Genomic DNA, 26929 nt, shown 5'->3' with positions numbered 1-26929 from the left:
TCCTGAATGATCTACAGCCACAGTGGATACACGCAAGCCGCTTTAAGCCAGCAGGAGAGGAGGGACTGAAAGGTGACTGTTGAGTGCGACGCCACTGAAGGAGCTGAACACGCAGCTTCAGTGGCAAGCACAACGCAGGAGCCTGAAGGTCCTGAAGAACCATGATATATGTGGGACCGATTGATAATCCAAGCGAGTGGAAGGCATAGAAATAGGCCCAAAACAGTCTGGTGTCGTTAATTTGGACACCACCCTACCTGTGCAAAGTGTGATCCGGGCCGAGAGAAACAACCCCTAGTTACACAACAGGATGAAGGAAATCATGATGATACTGACCGCTCTCGGAGCCGTCACAGCCGTAAAGCACCTTAGTGATCGCGAGCACCCCGATACACCCCACTCATACCGATTAGCTTATCACACAGCCCGCTCGGCACACCCCAACAAACCATGTTATGTTTGTTCCCACTTTCCCCATAGTTCCAAGCACATGGGAACAAAGGTTACGGAATTAAGTTATCTTGAACCCCTGAAGTGGACGACGCATTACAAAGACACCACCCCAGCAGATCAAGCCCTGTGGGTAATACAGACATTTCGCCCAAGAAACGGTTATGGGGCAATGCCCAAGGTGACGTATTATCCATACCCTATAACTTAACTTACCATGAACAAAGAGGAAGTAGTGATCCAGTAGGTAACATACCCGATGAACACTGCAGGATCACCTATCAGAACACACCCTGGGGAAACCGGTCGATCTGCTGCCAGTGGTGCCTGAGGAAACGTGACAGGTACTCCATGGGGGTCTTCTTAGTGCAGAATCAAATTAAACTCTCACAGTTTAATTTTGATAATAGCCTATCATCATACACCAAAAAGACCTGCGCAAACACCATAACGGATTTTGAGCCACACCGGCAGCAAGCATACACCTGGATGCGGGCCTCACGGGCAGCCCAGAGACATTGCTCGGATGTGTGCCTCCGTGATACACACCCCTTAACCCCCACGGTCAATGGAACTAGGTCCATGAGAGGGGTACAATGGCTCGGTGGGCATAAACTACATGCCTCATTACCAAATGACTGGACCGGACTATGTGCTCTAGTCAACAGCTCTGGATCAGTGATGATAATCAGGGTGAGGCCAAACAGCTCCAAAGGACACAGTCGATGCTCTCTCCCATCTGGAAAAAAGGAACACATATGTGAGAATGCTGTTTGTAGACTACAGCTCAGCATTCAACACCATAGTGCCCTCCAAGCTTGATGAGAAACTCCGGGCTCTGGGCTTAAACAGCTCGCTGTGTAGCTGGATCCTGGATTTCTGTCAGGCAGACGTCAGGTGGTTAGAATGGGCAGCAACATCTACTCATCACTGACCCTCAACACTGGAGCCCCGCAGGGCTGTGTTCTCAGCCCACTCCTGTATTCCCTGTACACACATGACTGTGTGGAAACACATAGCTCCAATACCATCATTAAGTTTGCTGACGATACGACGGTGGTAGGTCTGATCACTGACAATGATGAAAGAGCCTACAGAGAGGAGGTGCACACTCTGACACGCTGGTGTCAGGAGCACAACCTCTCCCTCAACGTCAGTAAAACCAAGGAGCTTGTAGTGGATTTCAGGAGGAAAGACGGAGAACACAGCCCCATCACCATTAATGGAGCACCGGTGGAGAGAGTCAGCAGCTTCAAGTTCCTCGGTGTCCACATTACTGAGGAACTCACATGGTCCGTCCACACTGAGGCCGTTGTGAAGAAGGCTCACCAGCGCCTCTTCTTCCTGAGATGGCTGAGGAAGTTTGGAATGAACCACCACATCCTCACACGGTTCTACACCAGCACTGTAGAGAGCATCCTGACTGGCTGCATCACCGCCTGCTACGGCAATAGCACCGCGCACAACTGCAAAGCCCTGCAAAGGGTGGTGCGAACTGCCAGGAACATCATCGGAGGTGAGCTTCCCTCCCTCCAGGACATCTATAACTGTGTGAAAAAAGCTCGGAGGATCATCAGAGACTCCAGCCACCCGAGTCATGGTCTGTTCTCACTGCTACCATCAGGCAGGCAGTATCGCAGCATCAGGACCCGCACCAGCCGACTACATGATAGCTTTTTCCCCCAAGCAATCAGACTGTTGAACACTTGATCTATCAGGATCAGTAATTAGCACTTCACTTTATTCAGCTTTAATCTCACACTGGACTGTCAACATATTCTCCTCAATACAAATACTTATATATATATTTTCATATACTCTTACTTATTGTATATTGTATATTCTATATTGTGTGTATTGTATATAATTATCGTGTTGTGTAAGTATGTGTACATTTGATATGTAAATTGTGTTGTGTAAATATGTTGTTTATTGTAATTGGTATATGTCTCATCACTGTCATGACTGCTATGTTGCTCGGAACTGCACACAAGAATTTCACCTACTGTTGCACTTGTGTACATGGTAGTGTGACAATAAAGTGATTTGATTTGATTTGATTTGAGTGAAGAGGTCATCTTCATCAACTCTGACCCAGCCAAACTACACTCCGGAAGATCAACGAATATGAGGCAGAGTGGACAAGTTTTTCCAATCATTTTTTGCCCCCATTTGCCCCCATAGTGAATGTTATGAATCAGATCGAAATGAATAGGTTTGACTTGGTTACGTTTATGAATGTTACAGAGCAAGTGTTAGAGGGAATAAAGAAAGAGTTCAGGGAGCTGCGTTTAATGGCCCTCCAGAACAGGATGGTCTTAGACCAGCTCACTGCAGCGCAAGGAGCAGTTTGTGTAATGGTAGGTGAAGCATGTTGTATGTACATCCCAGAAGAGGATGGAACAGGTGGTATTAGTAGTAGTAGTAGTAGTAGTAGTAGTAGTCCTTTATTGTCACATAGTAAACCAGTGAAATTGGCCATCGACATTCTTTTCAGGTTTTTGGATGTTCATTTATAAAATTGAACATTACTTAATGGTCATATTCTGCGTCTTGCTTTTATTTTTCATCATCGCCTTTCTACGGCCTTGTTTTATGGCTTTAATCAAACAAATGATTTCCTGCTCTATTAGCTTAGTGGTAAGACCACCTCACGTTGCTTATTGACCCGTAAGAATGAGCCAAGAAGATACGAGGGAAAAATTTTATGTGATTTTAGCATGGTACATTGTTCAATCTGATTGTGATAATTTTATGATCAAAGGGAGCATTATGAGAAATACCCAGATAGCAAAAAATGTCCGCACGGCTTCTTTTTGCAGCCGACCCTAAGCTGTCGGCTATAGGTGCGTGCCACTGGCGGGGATGAAACGTTTGCCGCCGAATTCGTCACTCCCATTTCTTGCCGCTTTGAAATACAAAGACAGCTTAGACTCTCAGAATCGACCAGCCATGTTGGCTATTATTATTTTTTGCTCCAAAGCCATTAGGGTTTATAACATAGTCTTGACTCTTGATTACATGATAAGGTAAGGTTTAGGAAATTACATTTAAATTACTTTGAAACTCTGAAGCGATTATACAGTAATATATGTAAAACATATTGAATTATTTTATGCACTTAGGTGAAAATTGTTTACATTTCTTTGATTGATGCACATTTGAGACATGCACCAATAAACCAAAAATAATTCATTTTGTAAAACTTACTTGGCAATAAATATCTTTATGATTCTGATTAGGTTTTAAAATAGATATTTAATTCATGGTATGAACAATTTAGCAGAATAAATTGATGAAGTTAGACTTTTCACGAATGCCTGACTATCAGTGAACAGTGAAAGACATCTGCAACATGGCCAAAATCTTGGGTATACTTTATATTTTTTTATTAATTTGCAACCATGGTGATATCTATCATAAACATGAAAATCCCTGTTTTGACGTGAAGGATAAACTCAATGAAAAAGCGAAATTATCCTCTGGTTTCACAGTTGCGCAGAAATTTCGTTTATGTCTTTACATTTTTTCCAAACTCGATTTTGTTTTGGTTATTTTACCTTTTGCAGGTAAGGGATTCATTTGCAATTATGACCTGTACAAATGTTTAAGAAAGTGTTAAAGTCCCTGTAAAGTCAATAAAAAAAAATCTAAACACATTATAAATGTTAAATGTATTGCTAAAACACATTACAAAGACTGTGAACTGTGGAGTACTGAATAGCCTATGTGCACAAGCGTAGTGACGAACATCCGCTGTCGCCAGAAGTCGGCATATCTGTTTCCGGTTTACTTGCGCGTCGCACAAAATGTCTGTTTTTACACGATGGCTCCAGGCTCTTCCGAAAATAAGCATCAGCGATATTCATCGCATTGTTGATGCCTGGTCCCCTGCTCCGACAAGCAAGAGGGACAAGGGCTTTAAACTCTACATATCGAGTTATCTGCACAACTACAAGGGTAAGTACTTTAATCTAATGTGGTGTGCCGGCAGATAGCGGCTAAGCTAGTTCTCCACGTGTTCATTTTTAATGTAACGTTAGTATAGAAGCTTGTTTTTTCTTAGTTTTAAAGCAGACTGTTTGTTAATTTTTGTGATAATTGTAATATCAATTGTATTAACTTGCTCTCCTCTCAGTTTCTAATAAAGATCAGGGCACAGGTGAAGTAACTGTCAGGGCATTGTGCTACAGGTCCACGAGGAAAGCAGAGAAACCTCACAGTTTGAGTGTATGGTGAAGCTAGAATTGATAAGACCGCAGTTATAGGCTTGTTACTTTAATAGCCCGATGTTCCTGGGGACTCGGCTAAGGTTATTCATGTTTAATGTAACTCAAATCAAATGAAAACAGTTATTGTAGGCAGGTAAGTTTCCCTAGCTGGTCCCCTCCAGGTAAAATGCGTTCTTATTCAAGTTTTCAACTCAGTCATTCGTTTAAGATGCAATCTTGTGTTATATACGGAAGCTCAAAGAGGCCATGCGTTATTATTATTTTTCTGTCTCGTTTTCTCGTGATCTCGACATAACTAAGGTTGTTTTCTCGTGATCATGACTTAATTTTCGAGATCTCGACGTCTCTCTGTCATTGACAACTTCCAGATTAGTGTCAGACACATTAGAAGAAGACTATCACGTCTACAACTTTTTCGTAGAAAATACAGTGACCCTGAACGTTTGGTCAATTTCATTGCCAGCCAACTTGAGGGACCGGGACGTCTGCATGACTGCGGTCAAGCCAGCCGTGATTTAGATCCGAGTGCGCGCATTGTGTATTAACACAGTATTAACGGTACTTTGCGGAAAGCACAGAAAGATGTGCTTCTTGACTCCTGTTGAGCGCAGAAGAAAGCGAGTCTTACTATATTGATGAAAAGCGTTAATTAAGTGTTTGTGACGTGCTGCCTGCTGTTTATTAATATGTTTGATTTAGCCTATGTGAAAGGTGACTGGTTAGAATACTCTTGGATAGGGCAGGTGAATATTTTATAACCAAAGTGTAATGAATTAACATAACTTTACATTTACATATAATAAATTGTACTTTTCTGCCAAGGATCTCTCATTGTCCTTCATACCTTGTAATAAACTTTTAATTGTAAATCCTGTAGTTCAATTAAAAGCTGTATAGAAAATGAAAGGCAAAAACAACTTTTTGTTATGTCGAGATCACGAGAAAACAACTTTTTGTTATGTCGAGATCACGAGAAAATTAAGTCATGATCACGAGAAAACAACCTTAGTTATGTCGAGATCACGAGAAAATTAAGTCATGATCACGAGAAAACAACCTTAGTTATGTCGAGACCACGAGAAAACGAGACAGAAAAAAATAATAACGCATGGCCTCTTTGAGCGTCCGTAGTTTTAAGTATTAGGCTATCATGATTATACAGTGAGCAAGCTATATAAATAAGTATTTAATATAATAAAAGTGTAGAGCAACAACCGCGGTTGTAAGGTAAAGGCTGAATATTGTAGATTTATTACAATATGTTGCATGTTTGAATTAAAATACCTGTGGATATGCCACTTCCCACTCATGAAAGTTTTATGTTATTCAAAGGAGCACACTCTCTACAAAGGCCTGACTGGAGATTTGCCTGATCTATCCGTCCTTCAGGTGAGTAGGGATATAACAATAGCAAATTTCACTGTACAGTATGATATATCAACCAAAATCTGTATACCAATATTTCATTATTTTCTTTTTCCTCCCCTTTTACAAACAAATATTCTGCTTCAAAGAAAAAAAATGAAATTGATGTTATCATAAGGGTTCTTCATTATGAACTTGTATGCCATGCATAACATACTGTGGATAGAAATTACAGGGAAAGTTACTGGTATGATAATTGTGGTTATATTATATTACTATTATATTTAGTGTATTGCTAATCAATATATTGTTACTTCCCAGGTGACAGCGGCTCACTTATAGAGCAGGTGAAGCAAGTTGGGACAATGTTGAAGGCGTTTGCTCGCACTGGGCAATCAGGTACAACTTGCAAACAACACCTGTGGTTGTTGGTTTAATTCCCACTGGGGCCACCTGTACATGTAGTAGACCTAGATATAAATGTCATAGTTTAGTAGTTGAAGGACCAGGACTGACTACTTTATTCTTTTATTCTGGGAACCCCTGTAGGTGCAGATCAGACCCTAATGCTGCGACGTCTTGGAGAGTTTGGCAATGTTGTGCGTAGCATGGACAACAAAATGGACGCTATGCTGCAACATTTCAGTGCCAATGTGTCTGTTGGAGAGTTATCCCTGACAGGGGATCTGTTACTCCCCCCAGACACCCAGGAAGATTTGGCGTTGCTTGACAACTGTTTGAGGCAGGATAAAGAGCTCCAGCAACGATTTGTAAGTGTGCTGATTTTGTTTATAACGCCATAGGGTAATCTAAAAAGTACAATTAAGATTGTACACTGCATATTCTAAAGTCTGAATCCACAGCCTTTTACATTTTAAATTTATGAGAAGCTTCAGAGAAATGTAATTTGTAACACGTTTTTTTTTTTTGTATTTTCAGCTTCGGTTTTTGGCAATCAAATGTGGGAGGGACCTAAAGACAAGAAAGAGTATCTTCTCTAATCACCTTTCCATCAATACAACCTGGACTGGTGTAGGGATAAAGCATGTTTTAGAGACATGTTCCTGAAGACCATTGTTCAAAGTAAGTTGGATATTTTTTTTAGATTTAAGTAGATGTGTATGACCTTATGCCATTCAAATCGAATGACAGATCTTTATTTTCTACAGGAGCCATCTGGAAGAACCCGGCAACCCAGGATGCCACTTGTAACACAGACTCAGGTAAGTTGGGATCCATCAGCAGTAATTTATTGAACTCACAGAAAGACAGGCAATGGTCAAGCAGTGGGGAAGCTGGGCAATCGTAGGCAGGCTGAGTGCGTAGTGAGGCAGACAAAACGTCAGGGCTGGCAGCAAGTGGCAATACGAAAAGGCAGGCAAGAGGTTCAGGTAGATAGGTAGCAGTCAATCGTAGTCAGAGGGGTAAGCAAGGTCGGTAGGTAGATAATCAATATAGTTTCATGGGTAGAACGCTCAGTAGTGTAGCCGGAACAAACAAGACTTCGCAATGTGACTGTCACAGTACATGGCTTATGTAGAGGGAGTGAAATGGGGAACAGCTGTACCTTAATCAAGCCCCGGTATGTGGGTAAGGAGGTGATTAGAACACAGGTGAGCTCGATCTCCGGTGGCCGATCGTGACAGAGCCCCCATCCTGTGAGCGGCTCCTGAAGCGAGAACCTGATTGACGTCGGGGTCGGCCTCGAGGTCGGGGTGCCGGCCTCTCAGGATAGGTCCGGTGGAATTCAGAGATGAGGTTGGGGTTGAGTATGTCCTCTGCTCCGACCCAGGACCTCTCCTCAGGACCGTACCCCTCCCAATCCACCAGGTACTGAATACGACCCCGTAGACGTCTGGAGTCTAGCAGCGTTCGCACTAGGAAAGCTTCTTCACCGCCCACGGTGATGGGAGGGGGGCCGGGATTCGCTTCCCTCTCATCCGACCTCGGGCCACCGGCGGGTTTGAGTAGCGAGACATGGAAGGTAGGAGATATGCGGTAATTAGTGGGGAGTTGAAGGCGGTAGGACACAGCGTTGATTTGTTTGAGAATTTTGAAGGGACCCACATACCTGGGGTTGAGTTTCTTGCAGGGGAGATGCAGACATAGGTCCCTGGTGGAGAGCCAGACCCACTGACCTGGCGAGTAGGCAGGGCCTGGGCGGCGGCGGCGATCCACCTGCCTCTTGGTTCGGTTCACGGCCCGCTGGAGGTGGACGTGCGCTTGGTCCCATACCGCCTCACTGCGTTGAGCCAGTCGTTGACCGCGGGGACCTCTGAGGGCTCGCCGGACCAGGGAAACAGAGGAGGTTGGTACCCTAGAATGCATTGAAAGGGGGTTAGGTTAGTTGAGGGTTTCAGGATGGAGTTCTGGGCGTACTCGGCCCACGGAAGGAAGCGGCTCCAATCAGATTGATTGTGGTGGCAGTAGGTGCGGAGGAACTTGGCAATCTCCTGGTTTAACCGCTCCGTCTGGCCGTTGGACTGAGGGTGATACCCTGAGGTGAGGCTGACGTTGATGTCCAGCAAGCGGAAGAAGGCTCACCACACCCTGGAGGTAAACTGGGGACCACGGTCCGATACGATGTCTTCGGGCAGGCCGTAGTAGCGGAACACACTGTGGAGGAGATGCTCAGCGGTTTCGAGGGCTGTGGGGAGTTTGGACAAGGGAATTAGGCGACATGCCTTGGAGAAGCGATCCACAACGGTCAGTATGGTGGTGTGACCTCGGGAGACCGGCAGGTCAGTGATGAAGTCGACGGCAATATGAGACCAGGGGTGCTGAGGTATTGGAAGGGGTTGAAGAAGCCCCGCTGGAGGCTGCCTCGGGGTCTTGGTTGCGTTGCAGGTGGGGCAGCCGTTCACGAAGTTGGTGGCTTCCTCTTGCAGGGTTCCCCACCATAAACGATTCTGCAGGAGGCGGATGGTGGTGAAGATGCCAGGATGCCCGGAGTTTGTGGCGTCGTGGACCTAGTGAAGTACCCTCTCTCGGAGGCCAGGTGGAACGAAAATCAGATTGGGCGGACAGTCGGGTGGAGGAGGATCGGCCGTTTGGGCTTGGGCGATTTCTGCCATGATGTCCCATTGTATGGGAGCTAGGATCAATGTAGGGGGTATGATAGGTTTGGCGGTGGAGCTCGAAGGAAAGGCATCGTGTTGACGGGAAAGTGAATTTGCCTTGGTGTTTTTGGTTCCCGGGAGATAAGATATGGTGAAGTGAAAGCGAGTGAAAAACAGCGCCCAGCATGCCTGTCGGGGGTTGAGCCTCTTGGCGGAGCGCAAGTACTCCAAGTTGCGGTGGTCGGTGAAAACTTGGAATGGATGTCGGGCTCCTTCCAACCAATGCCGCCACTCCTCCAGTGCAGCTTTCACAGCCAGAAGCTCGCGGTTGCCCACATCATAATTCTGCTCCGCCGGCGAGAGCTTTCGGGAATAGAACGCGCAGGGAAATAGTTTGAGGGGATCACCCTGGCACTGGGAAAGAATGTCACCGATACCAGAGCCGGATGCATCCACTTCCACAATGAAGGGTAGGTCTGGATTAGGATGATGCAGGATTGGAGCGGAGGTGAATCGTTCCTTGAGCTGGTGGAATGCCCGGAGTGCGTCTGAGGACCAGTGCAGTTTGGTTTGCCCCCCCTTTACCATGGCGTTGAGAGGCGAGGCGACGGTACTGAAGTTCCTGATGAACCGTCGGTAGAAGTTCGAGAATCCCAGTAATCTTTGGAGCTCTTTCACGGAGTTGGGTTGTGGCCAGTTTAGGACGGCTCGCACCTTGCTTTCGTCCATAGTTACCCCCTCCGGGCTGATGACGTAACCGAGGAAGGCGACAGTGGTCAGGTGGAACTCGCACTTCTCGGCCTTAGCATACAGTTGGTGTTCCGCTAGGCGCCTTAGCACTGCTCTGACCTGTGTAACGTGTTCCTCTAGGGAGTTGGAATAAATGAGGATGTCATCGATGTAGACTATGACGCACCGGTTGAGCATGTCCCGGAAGATGTCGTTAATGTATGCCTGGAAAGTCGTGCGTGCGGTGTGGCGGAAGTTGTGCTGCCTTGGACTTGCTGAAAGCTACGCTTAGATCAGCGTATTCAGAGGGTATCAGAGAAGAGCAGTGAGATGAACTGGGAGGTGTAGGTGAGATTCGGGCTGATCCTACCGTGGTAGGTGTGATGGCTTTCAGGCACCTCGCTGGGCAGTCAGCGCCCCATTGTGTGATTTGGTGTTCCCGCCAGGAGATGCGTGGGTTATGTTCTTGTAGCCAGGGATGGCCGAGGATAACTGGATGATGGGGTGAGGTGATAACAAAGAAACGTGTGGTCTCAGTGTGTAATGCCCCCACCTGCAGGATCACGTCGGTGGTGGTGTAGTACACGCGACCGGTCCCCAGGGGGCGTCCGTCTAGCGCCGCCACTGCCAAGGGAGAAGCACAAGAGATCAAGGGAATGTTGAAACGCCTGCACAGTGACTCATCAATAAAATTGCCTGCCGCGCCTGAATCAACCATAGCGCGGGTGGTGAAGTTCATGGAGGCGTGAGTGAGCGTGATGGGCACTTCAAGACAGGAGACAGTGAGGGTAGAGGGAAATGGCTGACTCACCCCGGATTGCGATGGGCGCGTTGGACAGTTGACCGCAGTAGAGGCAGAGGTGACGTGAAATGCGGCGTTCTCTTTCCACCTGGGTGAGATGTGTCCGTCCAACCTGCATGGGTTCAGGTTCCTCTTGATACTGGCGAGTCTGGGGAGCTGGTACTGACCACCGATTTGGGCGTCTGGAGCGAATGAGGTTGTCGAGACGAATCGCAAGAGTGACGAATTGATCGAGGGAGATTCCTTCGTCGCGGCACGCCAGTTCGGACTGCAGTTCGGCGTTCAGACCCTGTCGGAAGTGGAGCTTGAGGGGGCTTTCTGGCCAGCCGGTCTGTGTGGCGAGGGTGCGGAAGGAGAGTGCGTAATCTGCTGCCGTGCGATTACCCTGACGCAGGGCTATCAGCTGTTCGCCTGGGCTCTTACTGCTCTCGGGGTGGTCAAAGACGGTGTTCAGGTTACTCATGAAGGCTTCGAAGGTCGTCTGAGCGAAACCCTGGTTGGTCCAGATCGCGTTAGCCCAATCAAGAGCTCTGCCCGTGGGCACCGAACACACGAAGAGGATCTTGCTCTCGTCGGTGGGATAGAGTGCCGGTTGTTGAGAGAGGAAGACCGAGCACTGCATGTAGAAGCCTTTGCACTTCGAGGGCGTACCGTCAAATTTCTCGGGGTGTGCGAGTCACGGGCTGGCGATCGGCTGGTATTGATGGATGGCGGCGGCCGCTTGACTGGCTGGAGGCGCCGCAGGTGCTGGTGCAGGCTGGTGTAGCGCTCGTACTGACCGCATCATCTCTTCCATGGCAGACGTGAGGTGCCCGAGTTGTTGGTGTTGTACTGACAGCTGACTCGCTTGGGCGGTGAGTTCTTCGGCCATGCGTGATATTACCGCTGGATCGATGTTTGGCGAAGTCTTCTGTAACACAGACTCAGGTAAGTTGGGATCCATCAGCAGTACTTTATTGAACTCACAGAAAGACAGGCAATGGTCAAGCAGTGGGGAAGCTGGGCAATCGTAGGCAGGCCGAGTGCGTAGTGAGGCAGGCAAAATGTCAGGGCTGGCAGCAAGTGGCAATACGAAAAGGCAGGCAAGAGGTTCAGGTAGATAGGTAGCAGTCAATCGTAGTCAGAGGGGTAAGCAAGGTCGGTAGGTAGATAATCAATATAGTTTCGTGGGTAGAACACTCAGTAGTGTAGCTGGAACAAACAAGACTTCGCAATGTGACTGTCACAGTGCATGGCTTATGTAGAGGGAGTGAAATGGGGAACAGCTGTACCTTAATCAAACCCCGGTATGTGGGTAAGGAGGTGATTAGAACACAGGTGAGCTCGATCTCCGGTGGCCGATCGTGACACCACTGATGAGGCGATCCAGGTTAATGTTATGCGTTACCTGAAAGGAGCATCTGAACGTGAAGGTGGAAAAAGGCGCCGCACAGCTTAGAGGGACCCACAGCCGACCCCTTAAACCTAGGCTGACTACTGACACCCCAGCATAACTGACAACTGGAACCCTTTCTTTATCCTGCAGTCAGTAACATCAAGACCCCTAAAAAAGCCTGCTTTTTATATATGCAGGCGCACAAGGAATCACTGAAGATATGCCAATTTGCACTGCCTCATTCTGGAGGTTGAACCAGAATCAGGTGATTCTTAGCCCACTACGCCACGCAGACCCCAACCTCTCCAGACATTCTGATTGGCTGTTCTCTACAGCCAGATTTTCTGCTGTTAATTATATTTATTCCCACTTGTTGTCATGTGTAAGTTGAATGTAAAAATGTATATTATACCTGTTATCCTGCACATTCCTTGATACCAAAGATCTCAATTATTTCATATACAATTTGCTGCTTATTTCATTGTTACAGTGCTTAACTATTCTATTTTTAAATATAGCTTGTAAATCCTAGATTATACATCTAATACTTGATATCAGCACATTATCTGGTATCAAATATTGTACTTACCGTGACTTTAGTATTGGCTTATTTCATTCCGTCAGTGCTTAACAATTCTATTATAGTTTGTAAATCCTATTTCATACCTCTGATACTTGTTATTGCACATTAACTAGTACCAAAAATTCTAATTTCATTCCGTCACAGTGCTTAACTGTTATTCTATTGTTAAATATAGCTTGTAAATCCTTGTGCCACAGGTCAGCATTGCAGTTATAATGGTATATTCTACTCCAGAGCTTTACTCTAAATTATTACCACTTAACCTATTGTTAGAAATGACTTGTAAATATGATGTTATACCTCAATTTATTTGGTATCCTGCACTTTATTTGGTACCAAATATCCTCATTGCTTATGTTTACTGGTAATTCTTTTCATCCCAGAGCTGACCTCTTTATATTATAAACAGTTATTGTAAGTGTTACAATAGTGTTTTTTGTTTTTAAAAATTTACCAAAATTGAATTGGAAACCTGCATGTTCTTTAGTGTGTGTGTGTGTGTGTGTGTGTGTATGTGTGTGTGTGTATATATATATATATATATATATATATATATATATATATATATAATGTTTGTATTTTTCTGTTATTTATATTTCAGTGATCTGATATCTTGTTTCATTGACAGTTACTGTACTTTGAAATGTGGAATTAAAACGCCAAATGGAAATTTGTCTGGTTTGATCAATCATTATTCTTGATAAACTGCATGCTATAAATATAAAAAAAAATATATATATATATATATATATATATACACAATAAGCGGCGACAGATCGCTCGAAAATAGCGTTTGCCTCCGATGCCCCGCGGAAGGTCCGCCTTCGATATACGGCGGATGGCCTGCGGGCTGGCCGCGGAACGAAGGCGGTAGGAAGGCGGCTGCCGCTTTTAAAAAGTGGCTGCCGCCGGCGGTGCGCCGTCAAACGTGTTTGCGATATCGCCATTCTGCCGCTTCTACTGCCTCCGGAGCACCGCCAGCGGCCCGCTGACTCATTACTATCTGGGTATAAATTGTACATGCTGTCTTTAGTTTGACATCTAACTATGAATGTATGTGTGCGAATCACAGAATCACACCACAAGCACGAAGAGTCCATGACCTTCATAGATGTTGTTAGTTTCTCTTGTCTTATCCTCTTTCATAATGTTTCGCACTCCAACCAGCACATACTCTTTTACTTAGCTAAATATCTCAGTCGGACATAACAAATATCTAGGACTGCTTGACCTCATATGATTACCGTTCCCATGCTATTCCGGTCAACATTTATTCTCCTTGGCTGTCTTGCAAGTCTTGCTATCACTATACTATTGGCTGTTGGTTGTTCTTTGTAATATGAAAGGTTTAAATATTATGCTTGCCGTAATAAACTTTGAGAAGATTGAATAGAAACAACCGTGTGTTGTCGTTCTTCCTTGTCCCTTCATGAAGTCTCCAGATACGCAGACTCCCGACTGCACTTACCTGGGCATGCACAGAAAGGGACCGAGGAATTCTTGACGGTAGAAGTGTTGTGTGCTATACTACAACGAGATCCAAGTTTCATTCCTAACAGCAACACACTTACATGGATTAAAGCAAACTTTATTTACTCTATGCAAAGCATTTTTACATTTTTATGCATTTGGCAGACGCTTTTATCCAAAGCGACTTACAGAGCCCTTATTACAGGGACAATCCCCCCGGAGCAACCTGGAGTTAAGTGCCTTGCTCAAGGACACAATGATGGTGGTTGTGGGGCTCGAACCAGCATCCTTCTGATTACCAGATTACCAGTTATGTGCTTAGACCACTACACCACCACCACTCCAGTGGCAGTGGAGAAGACAGAAAATCAAACCACGACAGACTCAGATGGTGTGCTGGTGCATTCTTGTTCTTTCTAAATCAAGTCAACTGGTTCAGGTCAGAACAGGAGAAGCAAGTCATGCATTGTGGTTGATGTTTGCTGCATATCAGGCCATGATGGGGAAAACCCCTGACATCATCTCCAGTTCTCCTGTACTTGCTGAAAGAGATGCTGAGGATTAGTCTGCCTTTTACAAGGAGCTAAACATCACTGTTGATGTCAATACCAACAAACTAAAAGACACAGACCTGAAGAAGTGCTATAATTGCCAGGTGGTCTATGGTACAACACAGAGTTTTGCAGGAGACTGGCTCAGACACCATTTTCATAGAAAGGATGTGAGAAACAAGAGAGAGTTTCATTGTGTTATCGTGGACGAGGTTGACTCCTTGATGTTGGACAAAGGTCTTGAAGTGGTCTACTTGAACACGGAGATGCCTCTCATGGAATGTTTGAATGGCATACTGGCTAACATTTGGTTTGTTGTTGCCAGCTGAAACATTTAGACACAGGACAAACACTTGGACATCTACAGCCCTTTTATGAGACCTTGTGTTACAGCCTTGATGAAAACACCAGAATTGATAATCTCAGTATACTGCAGATGGCTGAGGACTTCGGAATAACACCAACAGGATCTATGCAACAGATCAGAGAATATAAAGATATATTTTTGGAAAAACTACACGGAGTCAGTGTTGAACAAATGGTCATATTTTTTAGAAGGTTTGAGGAAGTTTTTCCCCAGTACAGCTACAAACTCTTCTCACAGAATGACGATGAAACACTGCAGGAACTGAATAATGGATTAACCATTGCAGACAGCCGACATAAAGTATCTGTTGTGCTTCTGAATTCTGGAGTGTGCCGTGTCTTGTACTCAGACGAGGACGCTTTACTTAAATCATTGGTCAAGAAGTTCAAAAACAATATGTCATCTGCATCTGAAAGGGAACAAAATGAATCTTGTATCCCAGGGCTTCTAGATCTCATCAATGGGAAGCTACAAACCTGGATTAAAAATGCTCTCGAAGCCATAAAAATGACTCTGGGGCATGAATACATTCTTCATGGAGATGGAGTTGTTCCTGTTGACTTCAGATGCACTGGTGTTGTGCAGAATAACATGAGATGGGGCGAAGGTCTTCAGCAGTTCCTTGAGATGAAACACCAAACCAAGCTGTCAAACATGAGTCTAATAACAAATTTCATGTCTAATGTGGGCTTATTCAAGAAATACAACAACCATGTCTATGGGATCACTGGTACTTTGGGGGACCAAACAGAGCTGGACATGCTGAAGAAGCTCTACAATGGCATTCAGACCTGTAAAATCCCCTCATATAGATGAAGGAAGCTTTATGAGTTGGAGGGCAAGGTCATATCTGAAGAAGAGGAGTGGATCAAAACAGTCTGTGATGTTGTTCAGGATCAAGTGACTTCCACAGACTATCGGGGTCCGAGAGCTGCACTGGTCATCTGTGAAACTATCAATCGTGCAAAATTGCTTTACAGGGCCCTTGCAGAAACAGGTTTATCAGACAAACTAAAACTCTATGTAAATAACAACATGGATAACTCTAAAATAGTAGATGGACAAGTCCAAGAGGGTGATGTCATCATTGCAACTAATCTAGCAGGTCGAGGTACAGACCTAAAGGTGGGTGAAAATGTAAACAAGGCTGGAGGTCTGTTTGTGGTGCAGACCTTCTTACCTCTGAATGTCCGTGTAGAACAACAAGCCTTTGGGCGAACTGCACGCCAAGGGAGTCCAGGATCTGCTCAGCTCATCATGTGCTCTAACCATTTCTCAGAGTCTGTCAAACTGGTGATGGTCCTCAACACATCTCTCCCCAGCTTACTCAGTGGCCTGGCTCATCTGACAACTACTTTGATGTCATGTGTTTTCCCAGAGAGGGTTTTTGAGAGAGCAGTTAATGTCTACCAGCAAAATCCCAACACTCAATATTATGAGGCAACTGTCGCTGCCCTGAAACGTCACTTAACCTTTGAATCACTCAGATTTGAGGAAAGTAATCTCCAAATGGCCAAAAAAGCTAGGAATATCATTGTGAAGAGCCGACTTTCAAGGTTCCTTGAAAAAGACATTCCAAATATTATAAAAAAAGAGGTGCTTTTTTCTGACTATCTTACATTTTTGGACAAAATCTATGAAAATTATGCATTTGCTGATCAGAGAGAATTTATTGTGCCCTCGCTTCATGAGTGCTGGGGTCTGTGGCTCCTGATGCATTTCAGTGAGGAAAAATCCATCGAGAATCTGGAGGAACAGCTGAACGTCGCCTTGATGAGTGCAAAGGAACAACTTTTGTGTAAACGGTCTCCTTCCTCCATGGTCTATTATTACATCAGGTCTGGAAACAAACTCCGTCAGAATGGACACCTTGCAGAGAGCATTGCGATGTTCACCAAAGCTGTGGACAATGATGCTTGTGGAGAGATTATTCCTCTCTATAATCGTGCATTGGCCACTATTACCAGAAAAGATGCTGGTTATATTGCTCAAGCATTGGCTGACCTGGAAAAAGCTGACAAGGCAATAGATTCGTACAAGTTCAATCTTGCATTCATGCTGATTATGGTGGAGACATCCAGTCAAAAACCAGACGTACAAGGCGATACTTTGCTCAGAAAACAGTTTAAAGTGAAGTGCACGGTTGTAAACCTACTCAAGGCAAACATTCAAGATGCTGTAATGAAGCTGAAAAGGGCTGAAAGCAGGGGAGGAGATGTAAATCTCACTGAAAAACTTGCGCTTTTTCTGGTTGAAGACTACAATTTCACCTCTCCAAGAGTTTTGAAAGAGGTGTTGATTGAACTGTTGCATGTCATGTCATTGGGTCTTGACACCGTTTTCTCTCTGGACACCATATTTCCCCTCAGTGGCATTTTGTCAAAGATCTTACGATTATTTGATTAACTACTTGTAGTTTGAAATTGTATTGAATAATATGACAAATATTATAGGAATTATATGGATGAAAGCCTCTCTTTTGAGGATGTAGCAAGTTACACTACTACATGACCCAACAACACTTATTGCTTTGGCCACTGGGGGCAGTGTTTCAGCGATCATAAACCTATTATTATTTTTAAAATAGCAACATTTCCATATTGAAATTTAGTTGAATATGCTTTGCATACATTTACTTTCATTTTATAACATTACAACTATCACTCACACAGTATGATGTATTGCTTAGGACAGTTTTAGGGGTAGTAATTAATACAAAATAAAAAAGGGAATATCAAAGTCAGCATTCCATATTTTACTTCCTGGTTTACACAGGCTCCATTTGGGTTTTATCGGTTTTGATACATTTAGGTAGTTATGTTTTTATTTTTCTGCATTTAATACCTGTGTTAGTAAATACAAAATGGTTGCTTTATCAACTCAGTCATCTGAATGCTAGATTTGCCAATATTTCTAACAAATATTTGACATGACAGCACACATACTTGTTTTGTCTGATGGTGTTGAATTATTAGTTTTCAGCCAGTTAAAGCATACGTTTAGTGAGAATGTGGAAGCAGCAATTAATTCCAATCGATCATATGTTGGTGGAGAATTTCTACTCCAAAACCGATATACTTTATTAAATATTGCTTATTCAAACCTCATTATTGAATATGGCAGGACTCTTGGTTTTGAGATTTATTAAGATCTGTCGTTATTATTTCGTCATTTATAGTACTCTATTTTGCATATAGGTTGCATAAAATGAGATATAAGATATAATATGATATAAAATATTGCATGAAATATGCATTGTGTTCACTGGCGTGTCAACTAGGATTTATTTATTTTTACATGCATAAAAATATTCACAGTACCAAATGGTGTAAACTATTTGCCAGCAACAGTCAAAAAGACTAATAAGAGTTATTTTTTTATTATTGCTATTTTGTTGTGTTGTAAACAGAAAATAGGTTGCAGTCTGCCCACTACTTTTAAAGTGTTTGTAGGGTTTTGAAGGTAACTTCAAAGTCATTTTACATGAGGCATTGATTATCTAATCTGAAAGCTGAATCTGGAGTACAGTAATTGTTTATTATTATTATTGTTAATTATTTTAAGTAATTTACTCTTGAATAGCACACCCATCTCCCAGCTCATTCACACCTTGGTCTTGAACATGTGACAAATAATTAGTTGCTGCCCTCTTGTGGTAACAGCACACAAAATACTTCATCTCCAACACACACCTCTGCTGAAACCTGCTATTAAAGATTGTTATTAAAGGAAATAATAATTTGTAAATAATACATTCTGTAATATATATATATATATATATATATATATATATATATATATATATATATATATATATATATATATATATATAGAACAATCCATAGAAGGCACACCTGAGGTATATTAATCTCAAACTCCTTGTTTATTTGATTTTAGCGTGTATTTTAGCCTCACTATATAAGTATTCTGCTGGTCCGCAATGACTGCAGGGTAATTTTCCCTCTTCACTTCCTGTGAAATTATGTATCGATCTTCATTTATCCCCTATGCATTTTGAAGTGCCCATGCATCTAAACATAAATGTTCCCTTCAGATTCAATTCTCACTTAAGATGGCTGAATACCGTGTGAAGTCCACTTCGGAGTACCTAATGGTCAATTGGAACGCACCTTCATGCAGCTGTTATGGCTCAATTAGACAGTTATAGGGGGCCCCCTTGTGGCCCGAGAGAGAAGGGAGAATGTAACTGCGAGGAGAGATTGGGAGCTAGATGTGACACGTGCAGGCTCAAAGGGTTTTTTTGTCATCATGAAGAGCACCTACAAGTTGAAAGTGAAAAAAATAAAAAGTAATAGGAGGAGAAATGTAGCCAGACCTCAATAAACGATTGTAAACCAGCTGCCTAGCTAGATGGTGTTTGTTTATTGTCATGCGTTACATTGCAACCATTAGTTAGCTAACATTTTTTTAAGGTACATGTTTTCAGACTGGCTATATAAATAAGGTGTAGACAAAACTATTGTCACAATAGACATTTTGTAGCTAATCAAGATTAGCTCAAAGGCTCGATGTTATCTTCGGTTCAGTTAGTTAGCTAGCTAGCAGACAATAGATGCAGCACTGGAGATTATTCAATAAACCAAAGTTGTCTTGTCTGCATGATTTTCAGGTGCCATATTGAAATATTTAAGAGCATCTAAGGCAGCTGGGGATTCAGGTACACAAATACCTTTTGTAATGTACATAAACATGGCTAATATACGAGCCTGCACTTCTCTAGAGTTTTCTCACCGGTCTCTGTAGTTAATATTCATATAAAAGGTAAAGCTGATGTCATACTGTATATTTGAATGCTTCTGTGAGCAATGGGGTTAATTACTTGTAATTACTAAATGTTGTTTAGTTAAGCTGTAAAGTTTATGGAGTCGCAGAGAACAGAGATTCTCCATCAATTCACATGCACACCAATTTACTTTGCCACCCCACTTGCCTCCCCAGCTCGGACCCTTCTGGCATACAGACTTATATATATATATATGATTTATAGTGAATAAGGATTTGCATTTTGGTCTGTTTTGCATCACTTCAGAAGATATGGATTAAACCACTCTAGTCATTTGGATTACCTTTATGCTGCCTTTATGTACTTTTTGGAGCATGAATGTTTTGGACCCCACAAAGAATCAAATGTCACTAGTGAGCTCTAGTGGTGACTCATGAAAGTGTTCAGCCCTTCCGTCCTGTTACAGGTTTTAGGTTTTTACAGATTTACTGCAACTGTTTAGCCTGATTCTTGCCCCATTAACAGCTACGCTGAATTTGGAAAGGCAACAGCACAGAATTGTTCAAAGTTAAGGACTTCCCTCCAACAAGTGTCCGGTCTTATACAGTCATGTATTTAGAAATGAGGGGCTCAGGCCAAAAATGCTGAAATTCAAAATGCATAAAAAATTGATGTAAAGAATTCCTCTGATTGTATTTGTAACATCTGATGTAGTTCTTAATATATTTTATTCTTGGCCGTTAAACATATTATGGCATAAAATATGAGCTGATTGATTTAATTTAATAATAATAAGAGGTAATATGTTCTCTTTTTAATTATTCAGATGGAAAACTGCATTTATTAAATTGAAATATTTGAAATGAACGGATGACTCATGGTGTATTCTGTGTGTCTTTTTTATGTTTAGACTAAAATACATCCTCAGAAATACAAAATGCCTTTACATATTCAAAATGGGCAATTAGGGAATATTATTCAAATACAAAAAGCATATTAAATATATCATACTGACATAAAAAATAGACAAAGGTTTTTCTTTTAATTAATTGAATCTTTTCCTCTAATCATCACATGGGTCGATCTCAATGACCATATGATATTAAACAAATGAAGAATTAAACTAAAGTTAATTTATGCATTTTATACAATAGGCAAATAAATCTAATAAAATGCTAAATAAAATTAATTAACAGTCATTAAGCGTCACAACTAATAATGCAAAAAAACTAATATTTACATTAAAATAATCTTAATTTTTGTAAATTAAGATTAGCAATGTCTCTCTGTCAGATTGGCAATGCAACTGTTGAAAATGGAGAAACTTCAGAAAGAATCTGGTCTAAATGAAATAATACATCTAAATAAAGAGTTTCCTTCATTGTAATCAATAGTTAGATTATTTTTCCATTTGATTTTTGAACACACAGAGGCTTCAAAACGTTTATGATCACTTAAGTCACCCTTAACAATTCAAATCTGATGCATTTTTGCCATTTTAACTGCAACTGGTGTGGCAGTGATTTTTAATAAATGTATGAAGTCAGTTCCTCTCAGTTCTCACAGGTGTACTGGCAGATTGACCACAGGTGGAGTTTATCATATACTAACATGTCCGACTTCAACAACCAGAAAATGTACACATGCCTTTTGTCTTAGTTTTGAACAATACAATATATATATACACATGTACAGATTTTGCTCTTATGGAAAGAAATTGATACTTTTATTCACCAAAGTGGCATTCAACTGATCAGAATGTATAATCAGGACATTAATAACATGAACAATTACTATTACAATTTAAAACTTTTTTCTTAAACTATTTCAAAGAGTTCTCATGAAAAATCCTCCATGTGCAGCAATGACAGTTTTGCAGATGCTTGTTATTCTAGCGGTCAGTTTGTCCAGATACTCAGATGACCTTTCACCCCACACTTCCTGTAGCATGTGACCTTTCACCCCACACTTCCTGTAGCACTTGACCTTTCACCCCACACTTCCTGTAGCACTTGCTATAGATGTGTCTGTCTTGTCGGGCACTTCTCACACACCTTACAGTCTAGCTGATCCCACAAAAGCTCAATGGGGTTCAGATCCGTAACACTCTTTTCCAGTTATCTGTTGTCCAATGTCTGTGTTTCTTTGCCCACTCGAACCTTTTCTTTTAGTTTTTCTGTTTCAAAAGTGTCTTTCTTTGCAGTTCTTCCCATAAGTCCTCCTGAGTCTTCTCTTTACTGTTGTACATGAAACTGGTGTTGAGCGCGTAGAATTCAATGAAGCTGTCAGCGGAGGACATGTGAGGCGTCTATTTCTCAAACTAGAGACTCTGATGTACTTATCCTCTTGTTCAGTTGCACATCTGGTCTTCCACATCTCTTTCTGTCCTTGTTAGAGACAGTTGTGCTTTGCCTTTGAAGACTGTAGTGACACCTTTGGATGAAATCTGCAGTTTTTTGACAATTTCAAGCATTGTGTCGCCTTCATTCCTCAAAACAATGATTGACTGACCAGTTTCTAGAGAAAGCTGTTTCTTTTTTGACCTAATATTGACCTTAAGACATGCCAGTCTATTACATACTGTGCAACTCAAAAACAAACACAAAGACAATGTTCAGCTTCATTTAATGAACCAAATATCTTTCAGCTGTGTTTGATATAATGGCAAGTGATTTTCTAGAACCAAATGATCAGTTTATCATGATTACTCGAGGATAAGGTGTTGCAGTGATGTCTGCTGTCTAGATTTGACCAAAATGACTTTTTTCAAATAGTGATGTTGCTGTTTATTACATCAGTAATGTCCCGACTATACACTGTGATCAGTTGAACGCCACTTTGGTGAATTAAAATACCAATTTCCTTCCAAAACAGCAAAATCTGAACATTGTTCCAAACTTTTGGCTGCCAGTGTATATATATATATATATATATATATATAGTGAAACTATTTGACCATATCACCCAGCCCTTGTTTATTTTGCTATGAAAACATACTGTAACTTTTACTGTCAATCCTTGTAATGTACCTGCCGCTCCTTCTGAAGAATTAAAGTTCATCTTTAATAAGACAGACTTTATCTCACTTTACATGCTGTTTACTTACAGGTCTCAAATGCACGGCACTAAATAAGGGCCAGTTTAATTGCAAAGGTCAGAAAGAGGGTGGACAAAGGGGCTGAAAACTAAATTATTCTGCAAAAAGCTTTACCATATTGAAAAAATGATGACATGACTCTACTGTGTCAGGTACAGCAACTAGGCAAAATCATTTATTTACATCAAATGATCAAACAGCAATAAAATATACAACATGAAGATCCTAAAGTAGTTTTAGATGCTTAAGAAATGTTCTACACCCCCGAGGCTTCTTTACTTTTCTGTGTGGCAGTGCTTTGTGTGTCCAGAGGCACCTGCACTTTCTTCATCTCAAGCCCTTTGACCCATGTGTATGCAGAAGATCCACCCAGCACCATCATGTTGCTCGTCCACCACAGCACACTCTTACTGGAGCCGGAGTACATTACTGCCAACACAGTCTGCGCGCAGGATTTGGCTGTGCCCGACACATTGTGCGTCAATGGACTGGTGAACTTGATCTGAAGTCCTGTGACGTAACCGATGGCAAAGCCGAACAAGCCACCCAGAGTCATCATGCCCCAAAAATTTAAATCTGTCAGTCTGCTGAAATTAAACAAGTTTCTCAGTTCCCCTGATACGACAATAAGGGGTATAAAAAGCACGCTGGCATTGAGGTTGTTGTAGTAGGAAAGCTTCCAGATATTTCCATCCACCGCCGGCATCACTTTCTTGGTGTAGATGGCATTGAGAGAGACACAAAGACTGGCAAGGACGCCGAAAACGACGCCGGTCCAAGAAAGGGAACCAGCCACGCCTTCTTGGTCCACACCAAGCCAGAATCCACCTGCAGGAAAGAAGCAATGCCAACAAAGTCAGCGTACGTGTAAACATATTATAATCGATTTAATTACGGACCACTATCAGTTTTTCTCCAGCGTAAAAAAAAAAGAAAAAGGAAAAAATGATATTTCTTCTTTGGGCTACTAATGTTATTTGCAGGACAAAAATAAATAAATAAAATTAAAAAAATATATAAATATATATAAATATATATATAAAAATAATATATATATATATATATATATATATATATATATATATATATATAAAAAATATATATATATAAAATAAAAAATAAAAATATATATATATATATATATAAATAAAAATAATATATTATAAATATATATATATATATATATAAATAATATATAAAAAAATATATATATATAAAATAAAAATATATATATATATATAATATATAAAAATATATATATATATATATATATATATATATATATATATACACACCACAAACATTTATTTAGACTCTTTCCTCAAATTCCTTTCCTATTTTTCCTTAAAAATAATCTGCCTTACAGTGAGACAGAATGGAAGTAAATGAGAGAGAGAGAGAGAGAGAGAGAGAGAGAGAGAGAGAGACTCACCCAGAATGACTCCACAACACAACAGTGCGTAAAATGACGTCGTTTGCTTTAAAACAGCGTAAGACAGAATGACGTTAAATACGGTGGTGAGCGAGCGGCCGACAGTGTAGAATGCGACTCCCACGTGTTTGAGGCACAGGTTGTTAAATGTGATCATGCCTATGAACACCACCGACAATGGCAACAGCTCTCTGGACACTCTCAGGTCCAGTTTCAAAGACGGGAAATCCACGTATCCCGGCCAAAGGATTGCGAACACGTTCATGAGCAAACACAGTCCAACGGTGACGACACACTGGAAGAATGTGATGAAGACCGGCGCGTCCAGGTCCTTGTTGTCCAACAGATAGTTATTCAGGAATACCATTGTGATGGAAATTAACCAGTAGAGAGCGACGACGGACGCGATTTTCACCGCTTTCAAAGCGAATGACTCGTCTTTGTCCTCCGGGTGCATGGAGTCTGTGAAGGCCATCCTTAATATCCTGGATCGTTTCAGTTGGGTCCTGTTCATGTTTTAGGAAATAAAGCAAGAGAGGAACCATGTCAGTTAGTGTGCATTATTATTCGCGTCGACTTCCTGGTATATGCGCTGCGCGTCAGGGTTGCCAGATGTACATGACAAAAACGGTCCAAAAACGTAAAAGCCATATATTTTAGATTTTTTATTGTATTTTTGTAAAGTAGCAGCATTATACATTTACATGGTCCACATGCACTGACATAAATTGTGCCTGGCAGAAGTCAGCGATTGATGCATTGCGATATTTATAAAGTAAGAACGTGCCATACATTTCACTGGGTGTCATTTATATTGTTGCTTCCACGTGTCTTCAATCAATCTTTACCACCAATGTTGGGTATAATGCATTCATAAGTAATTATTTACTGTAATTAAATTACTTTTTCATTGAAAAAGTATTGGGATTACTCTTATTTTTTCAGTAATTTAATTACTGTTACTTTTGATGTAATTGTTCGACCCAATTATTCATTTATATTTTTTATAAATTTTTTTGAGGCTGTGCATTGAAACAGGTCTTTCAACCTTTTTTTTAGAAATCAGAAAACTATTTTATTCATATGTATTGGAAGACATAATAATCTCCAATACTCTGGGTGGGCCTGGGTCTAATTTGACCCTCCCTTGGCTATGGTACGTCACTGAATCACAGAAACAGTTTAAAGTAGCCCGCTGACTTGGCAACCCTCATGAGCGCGAGAGCAAAACCTGCTCATTTCAACTTCCTGGTTTAATGTTCAAGTTCTTAAAGTCCTGACGCTTTTATATACATTTTCACCCCCACAAAGTTTAAACTAAAACATCGACTCTTACAACGAGATGTGATAATCATAACAACATTTGCTGTAGGAGTAAATTAACAAGTAAAAAGGAACAAGAAAGGAGTCCCTCTCTCTGTCTCTACACAAAAGGCAAAGCAAAAGTCTTTTATTTACTACATTTATCGACCCTACTTTCTGATCTAGATATAAAGTAACAGCCTATATAGTAAAGTAGCATGCATTGACTGTAAGACAAAGCTATTTGTGAATATACACATTTGAATCCTACCTTTCTGGACATCAGAAAGTTAAGCTCCCAATCTTTTGCACATTCATACAGGAAGCTCTTTTAATTTTGAGCTCCTCCTTTCTCCTGTGCATATCGAAACAACAGCCAACCCCATTGATGACAATTCCTCACCATGGGTGATCAGTGCAAATATAGTGCATTTATTACATTTCTTCAGTTGATTGTATTTTTATTTCGAAAATAATTTTTAGATTCACACATTTAAATTGTTTAATAACATTTTATATTTCATTCAATATTTTAAGTTTTATACATTTGATTTACACTTCAATTCAATTTGATGGAAATTTGTTTTTAAACTAAAATGAGTAAATCTTAAAAATAGCCTAATATAAATATATATATATATGAGTGCCCTTAATTCTGCATTCAGTTTGACACCGCAGTTGAAATTCAATTATTTAATTATTCTTATTTAATAATTCTGTGTTCCATTCTGAAGGGTGCACAACTCTGATAAACTCAGCATAATAATAAAAAATAATAATAATACAATTCCCACATTTACATTTCTTTTTTTTATTTTTATTAAATTGACGCTGACTATCACCCCTGGAGTCGTGTGTTTGAATCCAGGGTGTGCTGAGTGACTCCAGCCAGGTCTCCTAAGCAACCAATTATGCCCGGTTGCTAGGGAGGGTAGAGTCACATGGGGTAACCTCCTCGTGGTCGTGATTAGTGGTTCTCGCTCTCAATGGGGCGTGTGGTGAGTTGTGTGTGGATTGTGAAGAGTAGCATGAGCCTCCACATGCTGTGAGTCTCCGCGGTGTCATGCACAACGAGTCACGTGATCAGATGCGCAGATTGACTCTCAGAAGCGGAGGCAACTGAGACTCGTCCTCCACCACCCGGATTGAGGCGAGTAACCGCACCACCATGAGGGAAAAAATTGGGAGAAAAGGCGATTAAAAAAATTATAATAATAAATAAAAAAAACAAAGTGGCTTCATTCTACAAAATATTGCCTCTTTATAACAAGATATTTATTTAAATGTATGTGTTTCGTGGATGCTTTCTTAACTTATAAGAAACTGCACAGATCACTGAAGCAATTGTGAATAACAAAAATAGTGTAAATA

At 41.5% G+C, this 26929-nt stretch overlaps 1 protein-coding gene and 1 pseudogene across 2 annotated transcripts; both read right to left on the bottom strand.

The window, feature by feature from the left end:
* Nucleotides 1-25885, bottom strand: part of LOC127644378 (GDP-fucose transporter 1-like) — a 99643-nt pseudogene extending 73758 nt beyond the window's left edge.
* LOC127644362 (GDP-fucose transporter 1-like) lies at nucleotides 22954-25885 on the bottom strand. Of its 2 annotated transcripts, XM_052127515.1 has the most exons (3): nucleotides 25830-25885; nucleotides 24257-24762; nucleotides 22954-23652 (listed from the first exon to the last, which is right to left on the bottom strand). In XM_052127515.1, the coding sequence occupies exons 2-3, from the start codon at nucleotides 24729-24731 to the stop codon at nucleotides 23081-23083; spliced, it is 1047 nt and encodes a 348-aa protein (XP_051983475.1). In that variant the 5' UTR covers nucleotides 24732-24762; nucleotides 25830-25885; the 3' UTR covers nucleotides 22954-23080. The 2 variants fall into 2 exon arrangements, with proteins under 2 accessions (XP_051983475.1, XP_051983468.1); XM_052127508.1 differs by lacking the exon at nucleotides 25830-25885 and having other exon boundaries at nucleotides 24257-24844.
* Nucleotides 25886-26929: the final 1044 nt, after the last annotated feature.

This window comes from Xyrauchen texanus, chromosome 1 (genome assembly GCF_025860055.1).
Source record: "Xyrauchen texanus isolate HMW12.3.18 chromosome 1, RBS_HiC_50CHRs, whole genome shotgun sequence".
NCBI lineage: Eukaryota > Metazoa > Chordata > Actinopteri > Cypriniformes > Catostomidae > Xyrauchen > Xyrauchen texanus.
Note: the sequence above shows the minus strand (reverse complement) of the source record. Positions and strands in the feature narration are given on the sequence as shown.